Below are 18,744 nucleotides of genomic sequence, written 5' to 3'. Positions count from 1 at the left end.
TGTTCAGTGTAACTTAACCATGTTTCCAACAGCTGAGCAGTCCCCGGATTCTGTCTGCAGCATCCCAGCTCTTCCATCTGTGGTTTGCACAGTCCACACTGCTTCTCAAAACCATTTGTCAAACCTCTGCAACATTAAATTATCATGACCCGAGAGAGGTGTCTACCTCTGGGAAGAGACTGAGCTCCAGTCAAACAGATAGGGCACATAGTGTGTGAGATGGAGCCCTGAATGAAAAATTGACTACACAAACGTGTATGTTTGTTCAGGCTGCGCTCATTGTGTAGTTGTATCATCGAAGTTTGAACAATGTCTGGCAGAAGAGGAGAAGTTCCCTGGAGCTACAGTGTGCTATAGTTCACTATTGAGATCGTAAATCATCTTGTTTGTCTTTATAACGGTCACATGTAGGCTTGCACACCTTGAGACTCCTGTGACTGCTCTCTAAGGTAATGAAAAGATGCATTGCAAGGAAAGGAGATGGGTGTTTTGCCACAGTAACTCCAAAAAGGGTTTCTTGCATGACCTAGAATCGACTAATTCAGGTTAAACAAAGTTAAGGGCCCCAGGTAGGCAGCAGAACATTATCCACTTTGATCCTATTTAAAATGGCTGAATGAGCTTTTTAAACCAAAAACCGAGAACATTTATTTTAGTTGATTATTATGCAACATACAGATACTTTTACATAAAAGAGATAATGATCAGATGCTTTGCAGAGAAATATATCTTAGTGGGAAGAAAAGTGGAATTCTTCCTGTAAGTTGTGATGATTTCCCAGGAATTGGTTGTTTGTTAGCTGTAATCGTTAGTATGTAATGTCTTTGTCTTAATGTTTGCACTTGGCTCATAAAAAGGAACTCAAGGAAATGGGGAGCATGGTGTTTGAGCTTCCTCTCTGTTGGCTCGAGGGAAAGTATGCCAAAAATGTTTTAATTTGTCCTGCTAGGCTCACAGATTCCTAGCCTCATAGCTCTCAATGTAACAAATACAGAAGCAGACATGGAAATGAGACACAGAAGGAAAATGTGCTAAAAAGAAACCAGTCTATTTGTTTCAAAACTTCTGTTTCATTCTGAAAATATGCTTATTGGAGCACAACAACTCCCATTGTGCAATAGTCTACACGTGTTTTATGTAATACATCCGACTGTAAAGGTGTGGCTTCAGTCTAAATTTCTGTCTCTTTGCAGTTTTACAGATACTAACATAGCTGCATGTATTTTTGACTGGAACAGATCATTTCACCAATTAGGCAAATATTATACATCCCATGAGTTAAGGGTCATTGCCAGTGTTGTGTAATATAATTATTCAGTCAGACACTGTAATTGAACTATCAGAGTTTGCTGTGGAAGTTAACAGTGATAGTGGAGCTGACAGTGTTGTTTGCTTAAATGAATCAGAGAAGGGTAGAGCAGCATGCTTAATCAACAAAACACAGATACACGTGCAGTGGTGAGTGCCTGGCTGTGTGTGTTCTGAAAGTTTAGAATCTGTTTTGTGACATTATCTACATACCTATTATTACCTACGATTTTTGGACAATTATTAAAGTAGAGTGTAATTTTACTGCCAATAAAAAGGAGATCAACTCCAAAAAGTAAGACAAATTGGGCCTAATAGCAACATATTTTTACTTGGTATGTGTGGATTATTGCAGTGTTACTGTAGAGATTTGTGTTTATCTCATTTTGGCATCTGTCACATGACAGACAGCGACTCACCATGCGCTGGATGTGTTGTAGGGCAGGAGCGTAGGACTGTGGCTCTCCCCTCGGAGGCTATGTCTGGGCTGGTAGTGGCTGGGAACCATGGGCTGGGCTTGAGCCTGGACCTCGCTCTCCTCTGGCATGGACCTGTGCCACTGATTCCGAGCCTTCTTTAACCAGCGTCCTCCCAGTCCCCACTTCTCCAGGTAGATCCTACACAGCTCGTAGTTTATGGCTGAGTAGTAGAGAAAGTCCAGGGCCAGCAGCACCATGACGAAGAAGCCGTAGATCCACACACCGACCAGGGCTGTATAATTACTGCAAGAGAAACAGACTGGGAATATTAACACAGTTTTATCTGGGAAAAAAATATGATTAACATTCTTCACATGTTCAGAGCTTTCATCCAAATATCCTTAAGCTGAGCCTTTAAATCCCAAAAGGCTACGATGGGGCTACCAGGTGTGAATGTTTGCTGATCAGGTTGCAAGCCCAAGACGCTCATCAAATCCTGCCTTGATGGCAAAAAAAAAAAAAAAAAAGGTTAAAAAATATATTTAAAAAAAACTCCATCTCATTTTGGCTCCCACACAGTTTCTCTGAAAATCTGCACTCTAATCTTTTCACCTTTCATAAATTTTCCTCATGTATTACATTATCCAGCTGCATTTATGGGGGGCACATTTGAACTCTGTTTTCGTCCACCCACATCCATAAAGTATCAGAAGGTAAATGAGCAAAAATAGCTTCACAAAATAGCTATCAAAGAAGTTGGAGAAAAAGTGTTTGAAAAACTGAGATATTACATTACCTCTGGGTGTGACATCTCTGCTTGAACTGACACTGAGGGCATTCAGTTGGGGGATATCACACAAATGGATGGAATGAAAAAAATATTCTGACAGAGATGACACAGCATATTACTTCAAAATAGAGATTCATTTGGAGGGAAACATCTTTTATTTGCCACACTAAGCTATTACAGCGTCTGTACTGATTAAAACCTGTGAAAAAAGTGATCCCGAAGTGCTTCTAGTTGTAGTAAATCAAGAGAATACTCTTATGTGTGGAAATGATGTGGCCTTAGGGATATTTATCTGAATAAATAACTAAAAAACAAACATTTGTGCTGCTCAAATGGCCACTAGATGAATGCCACTTCTGCTTTCAAATCTACAAGATCAAAGATCTACAAGTATCCCTGACTGTGTTTACATTTCCTCAACTCTGCATCTGACACATTTACCTACGATATAGTTTAAGTCTCTTAACATCCTGAGGGGCCAGCATGTTTTCTATATATGACTGTCTGTGACCCAGCTCGAAGGTAAGCGCAGAAAATGTGCACAGTCCTTAGAAGATTCATCATGGCCACACAACTAAAACTGATGTTATTGAATATTTAACACAGCTTACTCAGAAAAATAAAGCAGATGCAATTGATTGTCTGTAAAAGGTTTAAGCTCTTTCAATGACTTACTTTCCAACATCTATTCTCATACTTCTCCTCTGTCCATTTTATTTCTGCACCATTTCAACCAGTCTGTAACAACATGGAATCCTATTCCTTATGCAACACTGCATATACCAGCGAAACCCTCAAAAAGCCGAATGCTCCAAATTCTAACTCTAGCAATGGTGAATCTCAAATGTATCAAGACATTTTCACTATGCAATGTGAGAAGAGAGCAGGGTTTGACTATTTGTTGCTTGGCCAGCGGTAAATATCAACTCTGTCATTCTATGAGCCATCGAGCCAAGATTAAAGAGTGGCCCAACATGCTAACCGACACTAAAAATGAAATATCATGACCTGCTGCAGGGCAGCGTGACCCATCCTGGGTAGCAGCATGCTGGGAGGGCATTAATACAAAGAACTTTAGTTTTGTCATCCAGACCTCCCACTAAGAACTCCCACAGAACAAGAGGAACACTTTTTCTCTGTCCTTCACTCTGCCTAAATCACCTTATCCTGAACAATAAGCCTGTCCTCGAGTTTCTAAAAAGTGTTCTCACAAAAAAAAAAAGGAAAAAACATGTTGCAAACTCTGGCTCCAAATCCATTCCACTTTATTGATCAAGGCACGGATCATCCTTAAGAGCATTGTTCATACGACGAGTACACTGATGTGTTATATAGGCCACAGCTGAGTCACACATCTGATGGTGATTAGACTGTCACACTCTACCATTAAGATGAAGCTGAATAAAGAAAAAACCTAGAACAAATCTTTCTAAAAACAGAGTAGCCACAGTCAGTTTATCTCAATATAAGTGACCCAAAACACATTAATCGCAAATACAATTAGCATACACATGTTGCAAGTGACTGGCGGCCTGTCCAGGATGTACCCGCCTCTCGCCCCATTGACTGCTGTGATAGGCTCCAGCCCCCCCGCGACCGACTGATTCAGCGGGTATAGAATATGGAAGGATGGATGTTGCAAGTGTATGGGCTTAAATTTGTTTAAAAAATAACTGCAAATGCACAGAGGGTGATCTACAAATATGCCTTGAGTTGCATACGTGTTTTGCTGTCCACATATACAAATTTCCTATTTGTAACTTGTGTGTTGGTTTATACAAATATTTGTGTATTTGTAAATTTATAATTTTCTATTTGTAAAACAAAAAGCCATTTGTGAAACTGAAAATTCTGTTTGTGAATCGTGACTCAGCATTTGTGGATCACCAATCACACGTTCGTATTTTTGAGACATTCTTTCCGCAAATTCACACAGATCCATAAACAAATAGCTCGTGATTCACAAAGCACCCTCCAGTAGATGTTCTTCAGTGACGTATCTATAGCTCTGCTTAAGAACGACGAAGAAAGAAGATCGCTGATTAGCAGTAACGACATGGACCAGTTGGATGTGTTATTGTGTTATTTTCAGTCAGTGTTGTACAAGTGTTGGTAGTTTATCAACCTTTGTAGCTTATTTCATTAGACCAATAACAGAAAATCTTCCTCAAGCATTTATAAAGACCACATGACACATAACATACATGATAAACTAGATGACCCTCTCTGAGATAAGGAGCTATATTTAGTATCCTCTGACGTAAATGCTGTGTATACATCCATACCACATGATCTTAGATTGCTTTCTTTAAATGCAATTCTGTGAGAATTAAGACCTGTCTTTTGTAATGAGCTAAGCTGATTTAAAAACACAACTATTCAAACATGTTCAAAGATGTGTTCTATAATAAGAAACACATAGTACCAGTAGGTAGTTCTTTTTTATCCTCATTATTATTATTATCCTCATTGTCTGTGTATGGGCTTGGTTGAGGAGAAGTTTATGTAATCTAATCATGGCTTAAAGGAGACTATACTCTTATGGAAGTATTTGAGTCTTGATCTATTTTGTTTCTATTTTACTACAATGCTTTGTGTTTTATCCATTTAAGACTATGTGTTTTCTACTTCATGGGTCCTATGTGTCATATCCTAGAGTGTGTTGTGAAGTTTACTATTATTAATATTTCACAGTCCTATAATTATTGCGTGTACATCTGCACTGTGATTCAGTCTAGGAAGCTGTAATAGTATCTGATATAATAGCCAGCACTTAACACCTGAGCTACAGTACCATGTGTAGGCGTCTTGCTCACAACAACTTCTTTTAACATCTGCTCTCCTCTGTGATGGTTTTGAGTGCCTCTGTAGATGTAGATCAGTGTAAATGAGGCCTCTCAGACAGAGGAAAATGGTGTGAATGAGTAGGTACTGTAGAGAAAGTGAATTTCTTGGGATTGTGCTGACTAAACCCTTGGTTCAAAGGACTGCTGCTGCTTGCTCCACCATAGCTCCTGGTATAGGCGCCTCAGTATTCAGCACAACTAATTATTTCTCTAACTATTCATGCCAAGAGGGTTATTATTTGGACATGCTTGTTTGTCTTTCAGCAGGATATTTTTTAATGCTAATTTGTGGATTTCAGTGCAATTTAGTGCAAATTCCACAATGTGTAGTCAGTGTAAAAGAGCAATTATTTTTTTCTCAGTCCTGCATTCTGTATTTCAAAATGAATGCAATCACTAGAGGTTTTGTCTATGTATACCCTAAAAGAATTTGTCATGCCTGGCATATTTTTCGTGCTAAGCCTAATTTGCTGAACAACATAATTCTAAGATATCAAAAAGTGTAGTGATGTTTTTCTTTCATTGATGTATGTTTGTGAATATATGTAAGGGTGTTTCGGTGCACAGAATGGTAATTACACAAACATTTTCTTTCTTTCTGTCGGCTCTGTTCATAATGACTATAACTGTGTATGCCCAACTCAATATGTTAAGTAGGGTAAAAGCAAGACACTCGCAAGAAAAACTGCTGATCATGATAGAGTTTGTGATTACGAATTTCCTCATACTGTATTTGTATAAAGCAGGGTATTTAAATGATTATGACCTTCAAATATTTTGCAAAACCAGTGGCACATAGAACAGGACTTTACCATAGAGAGTAAGTGGGTCAACATTGGTCAAACATTTGATTTTCACTCACTTGTGTGCATAACCGTCTGAGGTGGTGGTGAGGTTGACCTGCATGACCATCTGGAACTCGGTGTCGTTGCAGCAGTACTTGAAGGCGGTGTTGTTGTGGTGACAGCAAAACATGTAGGTCTTGTTGTCCGTGAGGCGTGGGCAGTGAAAGCCGAAGTGGTAACGCCCTTTGTGGTCAGAGTAGGGTTCGCACACTCGGTAATGAGCTGAGAGGGCTGCAGTGTCAAAAGGGGGAAGACAAAAACCAGTTGGTGTGCAGCTCAGCGGACAAAGAAACACGCACTCAATACAAATGTAGCTCATGACCTTTAAGGCAGAAATTGTGTTTATCTTCAAGTTCTGAACCCCTTATTAGATTTATTGATGGAAAACTGCTCTTAAGGAAATATTTTTCAGCTGCTACACTTTAAAACCACAGAACTGAATGCTATTTGTTTTCTTTGGAAGCTGCAGAACAGACATGACAGGAGAGAATCCATGTAATAATAACAACGTAGGACAAGGAACACAAAACAAGCAGCCTGCAGTTGCAAAAATAAACCGAACCAGACATCCAGTTATGTATGATGGCAAAGCGTTGTCAATTTTATTCTTAGAGGAATGCAAACAATCCCAGAACATCCAGGTGCATCTAATTTATTAGGTAATTGTGCAGACATACAGTAAAAGTGTCAGTGCCTCTGGATAGCACACCCAAATATGCTTCTCAAACCACTAAGAGAATTTGCTTTGAGAGGATTATGTTACAAATCTCTTGATGGTGTTTTGGTAGAAATCAAAAGAAAGAGAAGCTAAACTGCCTCTGTTTTTTTTTCTTGCAGTAGCTGGGGCTACGTATGGTTACGCAGTAAGGTCATTATGGAGTAATGGAAAGATGCACTGAGCAAATGGTACTCTGGATTTTTTTTCCTTCACATTTAGCAGTGCTGTTGAGTCCCTGCAGCTCTAGGGGGACATAAATCTGTGTATCTTTGCTTTTTTCAAGGCAAAGCAACAACGCACAGATTTTGTTCTGAAATCAGGCAAACAACAAGGTTTTGCCTGACAATTAAGTCACAAGAACGTACGTCAGCAGTGACCCAGACTCCATCTGATGACTAACAGATCTATATGAGAAAGGACCCAAACATGATCAGTGTCAGTTTACTGGGCTCATCATTATTAATGGACAGCACAATCGAGCAGGACTTGCTGTCTTTTTCCAACATCCTTTTTACTAATTAGTGTCAGCTTCACTTCCTTTTGCCAGTAAAGGAGAAGGAACAAATGTAGTGTACAATGAGACAGCTGTACAGTCCTGGTATAAAAACAGCTCTGAAGACATTTATACTCATACAGTACCCTTAAAGCACTCATGTAGGCTGCTAAAACAATAAACTGCTGATGCTGCCTGTGCTTCTGTGCTTTATGAATTGGGCCTCTGATGTTCTGATTTAATTTCGTTCAACCTTTACTCTCTATGTTGTGGTCACAATATTTAGAAGATATTTTAGCTTTGAAGAAGAAGCTAGTTTCTTTGTCTATGATGGGCACAATGTGTGACCCTGTCTTTCAGTGAAACTAGCTTCTGTTGCTGATACGTTGATAAAATATCATTCTTCCATCCATCCATTTTCCAAACCCGCTTAATCCAATTCAGGATATGCTGCCCTATGCTGCCATAGAGTGAGAGAGTGGGTACACCCTGGACAGTTCTCCAGTCCATCGCAGGCTGATTGGATTTATGTAACTTAATCTCTATCTGTGTCATTTGGAGATCCTGTAATCCTGTTGCTTTGTGCTCATAACTCTCTTTCGAAGCATGAATTAAATGATGCCTGTTCATGTGAAGTACATTAATATCACTTTTGTTCTAAGGGGTTTATCTTTGACTCTTGAAAATATTTTCATCATCTGAGCCTAAAAATCCAGCAATGTTTTCAGTGAGAGAGTTGTTGCTGTGATTTAGTTTAAGGTCCACTTGTATTAAAAGTCTGTCAGTGCGGATCGGCATTTGATGGAGAGCTCTTGCAGGGTATAATAAGGCTGGTGAGGCCGGCTATCTTCACTTCAGCAAACCTAATCTTAACAGCAGAGAGGGTGAAATGGAGCGGTGCCGAAGAACAGAGCAGAATTAGAAGTCCGAGACGGCTTATAGTGATGGAGAACCTTTTTTTTTAACTTAGCACTGACTTTGTGAACTGGCAGTAAAGAAACAATGCACAACGGGAAAGAGACAAATGCAGGGCTCCGGCAACTCAAATGAACAACAGCTGCATCTGGAAGCAATAAAATTAAAAAAAAAAAAAACACACCTGCTTAATTACATTAACACCTCTTGAAATTGAGGACTCAGTTAACTTCTTGGCTCTTGCATTACAGTATGTTTACAACCTGCGGTCTGGAACTGATGTGGCTCTCTCTTACTGGAGTAGACGTCCAACATCTGAACATCAGTATGTGTTCACATGTCGCATTTATTTATTCATGGCTGCAGTCACATCTGCTGCTTATGCCTTTGTTCTGGGACAATGTTTGTGTTGATTTCATTATATACTGTAGAACATGTACATTAATCTTTTCAAGTTTTTGGGTTTTTTTTGTCTTTGAATTGATAGAATCATGAACAATTTTGTTTAATTTGACTATTAGTTTTCAAAAAACAAGTTGATAAATGACTAAAGAAACCGAAATTGTTGCAGTTTCAATAACAATACGTCTTAATGTACAAAAAAAAATCACAAATGAAATCCAAATCATTTTAAGACATAAGGATCTGAAATTATAATTCATCACTGAAAAGTTTGTTTTCATAACAATAAACATTTATATGAGTATGAATCCAAATCTGTGATAAAACCTTACACTCCATGCATATGGACTGTAGGTGAAATCAGGATTAATTTGTGAAGTTATATTTCACTCTTCTTGATCACCAAAGAAATTTGAGATCCAGTTATCACATCATCCAGAATTCATAGCCATGGTACGACATCTATCAACTTTCTTTGAAGTGTTATTTGAAAAGAAATCATGGTTTCATACACACTTTTGTATATGTGAAGATGACAACTCTCCAGCCAAAGCCAGGATGTTTGAAGTAGTCCTCAACCTCTAGCCCACATTTTGATTATTATGGCTCTTTGCTCCCATAAGCCCATTGTGCATATTGTTGAATGGTTCTTGCCCTCTGTCCTCCCCCGACCCTATTTTGTCATTTTCAGAGTTGAGTTGCTACTGTTTCCCTCGTGCATAATGTGTATTCCATATCTCAGAGTTAGATGCTGGGTTGTGTTGGCTGCGATTCTCTTTGTTGCTTATGGGGTAATAATGAGCTCTCTTCTGAGTTTACGATGTATAGCCTCATTTAGAGAGCACCCTACGGTTCAGAGCTTTCCTGCCAAGTAAAAGTACAGCTGGCTGTAAATGTTTGTGCCTTGATGTGAAGGGTCTCTGACTCAACTTCTGGCCATCAGATGTCAACATTGATCCCTGTGTATCCAATAAGATCTTTTTGCGTGGGTTGTTGCTTGTATTAAGCTCTTGGCACTAACGGCTCACTCTGCAAGGGACTGAGATCCATATTTAGGGTTATACGAATGAATACGCCCTAAAACTCCCATGAGTGCTGTCAGGTATAACGAGATAAGTATGAAATTTTAAAGGCCAGCAAGGCAGACTCTTTGATAGGTACATACTGTACTTCACAGACCTGCAGTAGACAGCAGGAGGAAGATGACCGTCAGGACATTGAAGGACTGCCGACTGGTGATAGTCATCTTCTTGTCTTCATGTGGGAAGGAGGGAGGGAGCAGGAGAGGGGAAGAGAGGGGGAGGGCTGTTCTGTTTTAGCTGGATGTGAGCATCCTCTGGTTAAAGACAACTTCTCTCACATGGCTGCAGTTGGGAGCCGGGACTCCTGATGGGAATAAGACAAGGAGAGGGAAAAAAGATTAAGATTATTTGATTTTGTAAGTTTAACCCAACTCTATGGACATCTTTTCTGGCAACAAGCAATGTATCCTAAGAACTAAGACATAACAGGATATTTGGGCTCTCATCAATCAGATATAACACACAAACCACTGACGGGTCAGGAAATGAACAATGATGGAGTCCTTGCAATGAACAGTTGGTCCTGGCAGAGATGCGGGTGTCACTTTGACACATTCCATCTACCTCTGAATTGTTTCAGAGCAACATCATCATAACCCTTCTCAATGGCAGCTTCCTCCTCAGCATGACAATGTACCCAACAACCCTAAAAACTGATAAAGCATCCTCAGGAGACCCTGCTCCACAATCCACACGACCTAAAGGTTCCGCTGCCAACTTCCCACTGCCAGACAGCACAGGACACCCACAGAGGTTAGAGGGTTTCCGATGTGATTTGGCTTTAATTACAAAAAGCCCTCTACAGGGAAGCACAAAACCATGTGGATAATTAAGTTTCTAATTACAAATGAATAATTAGATTGAACATTTGCCTAAGGTTGAACTGCATTTTTCTTTCACTGTAAATGATGTTTTCATTATAAATAGCAGTAATTCTAAGTTCTCAAACAATATAATCATCCATTTCCAAAAATATCTCTCTTGATCCAGAAAATTGTAGTTTTTTGCACTCCTATTAATACTCTGTTCTTACCTTTTAAAAGTACTTCCATGAAGAAAATACACATAACCCAAACAGATACATCACAACAGCACTGCAAAAAATATAGAGATATATAAAGAAAATCAGGTGTCACATATATTTTTCCTCTATTTTTGTGGGCCTTATTTCAGCTTGATTCTACTATAGTTTGCTCCAGTGAGGAAGAGACTAACACAGAACTCAACAGCCCGTGGAAATGTAATTCTATGACTATGCTTGAACATGCACAAAATGCTATGAGCGCACAAAAAAAATATGGTATTCTTAGCAAACATTTGATCAAATTACACAGAATCTGCTGCTTAAGCATAATGTTGTGTTTTGGTTGTAAAGCTGCATAAGTGCACTGTGCTTATAAATGATGCATTGTGGGAGTTCATGAATTTCTCCTCCACAGTATCACTGCACATCGTGCTACTGTCACTGCGATCCATCCTCTGATGATAAGTGAGATTAATGGGGTGGCAGTACAATCTGCTTCGACAAACTTGTTTCTGTTCTAGGGCAAATTTATGCCTCTAATAGAACCAGAAGAAACTATACACAAACATTTCCAGTTGCTGCGTTTCTTTATGGTAATTTATTACAAACTGTGTCAATAAACCATTTGCATGTAGCGATGCTTTTTACAAAGTTAACCACGTGTTTGTATATGCCTTGATTTTGCCAGTATCAGCCACTTTTGACAAAGTAATGTAAGATGGGTGGGAATGAAAGACTAAAGGAAAAGTCTGTGAATTTACCACTGAACTATAGGAGACCTATATATGTGTTAATTTCCAAACTGTATCAAAAAAATGTCTTTGGCAATTATCCCTAAACCATTCAGAGTTTTAGCCGCATGCAAATTCAGAGAAATGTTCACATCCTCTCAGCACAAGATGCATGGAGAGCATTTCAAAACTTGGCTTGTGAATTATTGAGGAGCCAGTGGCAGATGACAGCAAATAAAAAAAACACATGAAGAACAACATCAAGCATGCAGGAGGTCGTCAGTTTTCTTTTCCTTGTGATGAAAAATAATGCAACAGGGGATCACATCCAGTTTGATATTGCTTCATCTTCATCCTTTACTTTTCTTCTTGAAATATTTGGAGTCTGTTTTGGCAAACCCTCAGAGTCCAGTGCAGTGCAGGCATATATACACTTGGGGAGACATTGTTAAGCATTCTTTCTTTTCATTTGGATGTATGGTTAGAAGAGACCCCCTCTGGTCTGTTACATATCTTACATGCTCAGAGATAGTTCCCTGGGCATATGAAAGATGTTACAAAGATAGATACGACACAGGCTCTATGGTTATGCTGTAACTGGGGTTCTCTGAGTGAAGAAACAATGTGGCCACTCTGTTGCATATTTTACATGTAAGGGGAATCACTCCCTGAACATATGAAACATCAGTGCTAAACAGAACACACAATCAAAAGAGGAAGGGTCTTTGGTTGGGCAGTGCCTGTGAGCAAAAAGTGCACATCAGCAAAAAGATCAGCAACGAGCTACATGGAAAAATGAATGTTTGTTTTACAGAAGCAGCCACAACTGCTGATATGTGTTCAGTGCCAGCTGTGAGGGAAGTGCTTGTCTTAACTGATGGATTTGTTCAAGCCGGTTTTAAGTTCTTATTTTAAAAACAGAGCTTTACAAACTTGTAAGATTCCTTAAAAAAATATTATCTGCAATTTCTGTGAGGATCATAATCAAACATGCATAATATTTAGTCATTACATGGTCACAGTGCCTTTTTCTTTATGATCTGACATAACAGTGAAGTGAATATCATTCATGTTTGTCTCCTTGGATTCAGTGATCAGTTGTCACATTGTTGCTGAGATATTGTAAGGACATTTTTAGTTTTTACTTTGTTTTTTCAGACCAAACAATTCATTCAGAAAACAGGATAGTGTTAATTACACATTATTTTAAAAGCACACTGTCTTGGTGCTAACACAAAGTTGATCGAATAAGTTAAAGATGGACGGAAAATGAAACTCTTGACCATTTTCACATTAAACATGGCCCTCGATGCAGAAAGCAGAGCGGCTGTGCATTTGACACTTTAGGAAAGTTGCAATAATTGGATAATCCAGGACTTTGAATCAGAGGTCCTCACAGGATCCCAACAACATAAGCCAAACTTAATAGTAGTGAATAGTTTAATTCTCATCATAGTTTATGCTGTGGATCGAAATGGTTAAAACGAGAGGACACCAATACTGGCAGGAACTCTCTATTAGTTAACAAATTTTCCCTATCACAAAAAGTACACTGGTCCTTCTCATGGCTAAAACATTTAATTATATAATAGAAAGATCAGCATGTGCTCAAAGCTGATAATATGTCTTCTACTCTCTGACACACACAACACAGACCAAAAGTAGATTTAATGTAAGAACCAATACAGCCATGAATGCCTGCACTAGTAGATTTTTTAGCCTCAAACATCAGAGAAAACCCCATGCTGATCATTTATACGACATACAACCACGTGAGTGGGAGGTATATGAATGTATGATTGAAAAATATATGCCTGCCTAATTGAACCTCATTTAAACAAATATGTTGAAAGAAACTAAAGCTTTTCTAACACCTAATGCTATTCTTTGCCACTTATTTGACCTAACAGAGCTTCTTTTGGTTATGTTTCTTTTACAATCCAAACATCATGGATGGTTGCACATGACCAAACTAGTAAATTACTGTGGACTGTACAGAGAGAACTAGCAGGCTGTGTCTACTAGAGAATAAATACCATCTTTGATCAGAAACGCTGTTCCCTCCTCAGAAAGCCAGGCAGTTGAAGTCCCAGGAGGCTTGTTAGAACGGCATCTATATACACACAAATATATATATAGTCTTAGTATATTGACAGATGGCAGTATGTGAAGCACGGTGAGGGATTCCCATCCTTTAAAATTAAAGTTGTGGTCTTTTTCATGGCTTTTGTACAAATCATTGCTTAGCTTCCCTTCATTTTCAGAGTTTACATTATGTTGTGCTGTCCGGGAGAGGTTATAAAAGGGCAAGGTTCACAGTGGAGCGCTTGTTTGTAAAGAAGAAGTGAATGTTTGCAGGGTTTGTGTAATGAGTCTGATGGTCGTGGAGCAGAACATGTGCTGTAAATACACAGAAGTGCATGCAGACAGGCACACACAACATCGTACACAGAGCATAGCTCCCTGGGACTTAAAATAGAACATACAGCACAGCTGAATAGGCATGCAACACAGATGGAGGGTCTTGCTTGATGTTTATGTCTCAGATCATACTGAATTATACATAAAGATCCTGGCAGCACTCTGTCATCCTCTCTGAGTAAATGTAAAGGCTGTTAAGAGCACAAATGTGTAAAGAAATCTAGACAACTGCTGTGGTCATCTAAAAGCTTCAAACTCATTTGTTTGTCTACATTTCTCTCCAGACTGTTACCAGAGAGAAGAGGAGAATCTGAAGTGAGCAATTACTGCAGAAAGCACTGTGAACCTAACAGCACACTTTTCATCACAACTCAGCAGGAGACCCAAATATGTCAGGGGTTTGATGAGGGAAAGTGCTGTGGAATATTTTGGATTAGACAAGTTTTATTTTTACTCAATCGTAAACTTAAAATAAAAAATAAAAGCCATGTTTACATGCCTCCTAAAAATCACTATCTATTTCATTTCTGGCTTGAAAAGTCTTTAATCAGAGGAACTTTTGCGTTTATAAAGCCACTATCTCAACATTACAAGCTTCCCTCTCTACAGGGTAACTTTATTTTAAGAACAAACATTTGGGTCACTCTGAGTATTCACATAACTTTTTTTTATGCCAGTGGATAATAGTAGCTTGATATTTATGGACCCTCTGTGCTTCATTATTAGCTTTTCCTCAGAGCACACAAATGGACTCCTTGTTGCTGCGCTGCCCTTAATCCATGTTAATGTGCATTATCAATCACCTTAAAACTCATGACCTCGTGAGCATCTGGAGTAAAGTAAAGTTTAGAGATGAGACTCCTACTTCACACAGGGAGATGATTGAGCATTAGCTTACAGAGTGTGGGTATGGTAATGGGCTTGCATCCAAATACTGATCAACTGCAATGAGTTATGTGCCTAATTGATGCTCTCTTTGACTGTCATCCTAATAAATTGGGTTTTATTCACTTTGGAAGATATTAGAGCTTCACTCAAAAGCCCTTCAGTGTTGAATTAGAGTAATAGACTATGTTGGGAGATTCAGAGCTTTGATCTAATGAGTATCGTTGGCAAAGAGGGCTGAATTGTGTTCACCACAGCTGATTAAAAGAGGCAGTAAAAGTTGTGACTTTTAAATTTACAAATAAAAACAGCTGAAGAGATTGAATCGCTAAAAACAAATGAAATGGCAATGAAAATAGCTCTAGCAGGTATACGATAACATACAGACATCACCTGACTTGCGAATCCCTGATTGCTGTTACCAGAACTATCAGAAGTCTCAGAAAATACTTGCTTTTTAACCTTTTTAACTCCATTGTCCAGTGGTGTAATTGTTCACAAACTTGCACATGCACTATACCTTTTACCAAAGGATTCCACCAGGGGACAGACCAATTAACTTAGGATATAAACATCAAGATGGAGCCAATGAAGGAGTTGCAAATTCTGTTTTTTTTTTTTGAAGATCATCAAAGTGGTAGTTGGGACACAGTAGATGATATTAAAGGCCCTTAAATATGCTCTGAGTAGATCAAATGTTTTAAACAGCTCAAATACTTTTGGGACAGACTGCATTTTACTATAGTATTACTTCTTACCACTAGATAGAATGTGAATCACCATAATGTCCACTCTGCCCTGGAGCAAACAAACGAAGAAGAAGAGGTAGCAAAAGAAAAAGAAGAGCATAGAGATTAGTAGAAGTTACAACAATGGTGGAACCACCCCCTCCCAGAAAAAGTGACAAAAATAAAAAAAGAGCCAAAATACAAGTTAGAGACATTGGTGATTGATAATGATCAAAATATTTGATGTTTGATTCAGAACGTAACACTGCAACATCTGATGTTATAGCTATAACGATCCTCAGAGTGTTAATGTGTTTGCTATGGTATCTGTGCTAAAAACCGAGCTAACTGTATTATTTAAACTGAACACATTTAAAGGTAGCTGTGCTATTGTGACCAGTTTGCATAGTGTCAGCAGTGCAGGCAGCTATTATCTCACCGTCTAAAATTCCTGCTGGGAAATTCAGGGCCACCCACCGCTTATCTTGATGAACCAACCCTCAATTGCAGAACAGTAGTGGATTGAAACACTCGTAAATTAGCTTTTTCTTTATCTGATTTTCTCATAGATTGTAATGGAAACCCAGCTAAGAAGAGAAGACTGGTGAATGTGTAGCACAACATGAGTCAGAGGAAAAGTTGTGAATATCATAAATATCGGCTTCAGCATATATAATCTATGTCCCCTGTGAATCACCCAGTCACCAAAAGAGAGATCTGATACCCTTACGACTCTCGCTGTATGTTTAAGGTCATGCTGCTAAATTAATTTGAAATTCACTTCACAGTATTCAAAATGACTAAAGTCCTGCTTCAGAGTTGCCCCCTATTGTTATCTTTAACACTTGTTATCTTTAACTTAAGTTATGTATTTTTTTTAATTTAACTTTAAATACATAAAATTTATTTTTAAATATATTAAAGTTTTTATCTTAATTGTGTGTATCAAAACAAAATTCAAAAGCATTCTGAAACTTCTTGCCATAAAAGCCTCTAGTGTTTTTTAATGTGGCGCCTCTTTATTATAAACTGATGAAGCACAGCCAGGGTAATAACTGCTCGTGCAGCTCTCGCAGTTTGCGCTTGTATCACTGTGACCGCACAGCTGCAGAGCTCAACATAAATTTGAGTGATGAATGAACAAAAGTTCTTCTTTGGTTTATATGATGCTGAATAAATTTTCCAGATCAAGTATTCTAAATAAAGCCCATAGTCAGCAGCAACATGTTTTGGTCAAGCAAGCTGGTGTCGCCTGGGAGACGTATACGTGACAGAGGACACGGGGAGGAATGTAGCACCTTGTAATTAACCCCCGCAATGTATTATAGAGGAAATTAATACAGTTGATCCTTAAAAAAATGTGTATATAAAAGCTATGAGAGAAAACACTGCAGGGTTACCATAGAGCTTGTTGAGCAGTGTTTGGCCTGTAAGGCAGCATATTGAACTCAGCTATTGTGCAGCGCAGCTACCTGGATGGGTGGTCTATTTCTCTTTTAGACTTGGAACTAGATTGTCAGGCCACCACAAGAAGAAGAAGAAATGTAATCAAACTTACATCTGCTGCAAGCATGCTGTGTCTCTACCTGCTGAGAGTTGCCACATTGATACAAACCCCCCCTGCTTCCAACACTCACTTTTACTACTCACATCCTTGATTCATCATCAGTTTGGATCATAAAGGCGGATTGGAAAATAAGAGGTATGCCGCTCCCCCGGGATCTTTAACCAAAAATAATACCTCATGTTGCTTTCACGTGTTCAGCTTTTTCCAAATAACTTGTTTAAAACCCTCTTACACTCTCACTTTTGCTTCACATTTTTAACGGAAGGAAATATTAGCATCCACCTGAAAATAAACCTCCCCTCCTGGTTCCTCACAGATATGAGCATTACTCATTTAAAATGCTACAGTGCTGCAGCTTATTTCAAGTTCCATGAAAATACATCTGATACATTTTCTTCAGCTTCAGCTGCATGCAGAAACAGTGAACAAGGTCATTATAACAAGCCTTAACACTAAGGAGATTTAATACTGTAGCTCAAAGGAGGAAGTATAGTCCTGACCAAATTCTTTCATCAGTCATTGTTGCATTGAAGTAAATATATGCATGCAGACAGAGGGAGATAGCTCATGAGACAGCTACTGGAGTCTAATGGGTTGAATTCATTATCCAATCGAGGTAAGCTGGGGAATATGAATTCTTAGAACGGCACCTGACATGATCCAAATCTTTAACGGTCTTGTTTCCATGGGATGCAGTATAATTCAAGCAGGCTCACTTGATGCTACATGTGCCTTCTAAACAGATCGAATACACATTATCTATCAAAAATGCATTTTTTCCTGTCTTTTAAATTTTTTTTATTTAAACTATTAGTAGAATTATTAGTTGCCTATAAAGTGATCGTTGCAATGCTTGACAATTAACTAATAAATTATTGAGCGCAAATGCCAGACGTTTGCATTTTTTTACTCTATTCTGTTTGACATTACTGTAAACTGAATATCTTTCAGAGCTCTCTTATCGCGTCACACCTTGTCTCTCAGGACAGTGAGTTTATCCACTAATCATGGGGGGCTTCTCCTGGTGTGAGGGCTGGACTCAAGAGGATATCCAAATGTTGTTGAGTCAACCCGCCTGTTAAATTGATGGTATGTTTTTGAATGACTTTGGGGTTGCTAGTCAGAAAAAAAGAGAGACAGTGCAAGGCCCTTTCATTGATCAACTGATTTGATACTTTTTTCAGCCAAATTAATCAATTATATAAATACAACAAAGATTAGCTTCTGAATTATATCTGTTGTCCCTTAGTAGCATCTCTGACATAGTTCACAGAGATGGAGTATTTGCTGCTCTTCAGCCACTTCTAAAGCCACAGAAAGCCTTCCAGGGATTTTGTTGCAGCTCCCAACATGTTTCATCAAGGTTCTAAACTCCCTGCAAGCAGCAGAGGTCTCATCTGTCTATGCATCGGGGCTTTAACACTCAGTCTTCTATGGTAGTGGGGCTGTGACACATGCAGAATAACTGGACTTGTTTCAGCTCTGGGGCTTGGGAGACGTATCCTGTGGACTTTTGGTGTCTGTAATGCAGACAGACACGGCTGCATATTCCATACACAAGCTTGCGTTG

General features: G+C 38.8%; 1 protein-coding gene across 4 annotated transcripts in view; it reads right to left on the bottom strand.

The window, feature by feature from the left end:
• The window catches only part of shisal1b (shisa like 1b), a 36,454-nt gene that overhangs the window by 8,405 nt on the left and 9,305 nt on the right, over window positions 1-18,744 (bottom strand). The window contains exons 2-6 of one of the 4 annotated variants that reach the window (XM_075470276.1): window positions 15,638-15,677; window positions 13,610-13,686; window positions 9,916-10,122; window positions 6,226-6,439; window positions 1,724-2,030 (exon numbers count right to left, since the gene is read on the bottom strand). In XM_075470276.1, coding sequence (XP_075326391.1) covers window positions 1,724-2,030; window positions 6,226-6,439; window positions 9,916-9,982 — 588 coding nt within the window. In that variant the 5' untranslated portion in view covers window positions 9,983-10,122; window positions 13,610-13,686; window positions 15,638-15,677. Of the gene's footprint in view, window positions 1-1,723; window positions 2,031-6,225; window positions 6,440-9,915; window positions 10,123-13,609; window positions 13,687-15,637; window positions 15,678-18,744 lie in introns of those variants that run through there. The other 3 variants (XM_075470277.1, XM_075470279.1, XM_075470278.1) reach the window with 3 other exon arrangements.

The sequence above is a fragment of the Odontesthes bonariensis genome, chromosome 7 (assembly GCF_027942865.1).
Source record: "Odontesthes bonariensis isolate fOdoBon6 chromosome 7, fOdoBon6.hap1, whole genome shotgun sequence".
Taxonomy (NCBI): Eukaryota; Metazoa; Chordata; class Actinopteri; order Atheriniformes; family Atherinopsidae; genus Odontesthes; species Odontesthes bonariensis.
Note: the sequence above shows the minus strand (reverse complement) of the source record. Positions and strands in the feature narration are given on the sequence as shown.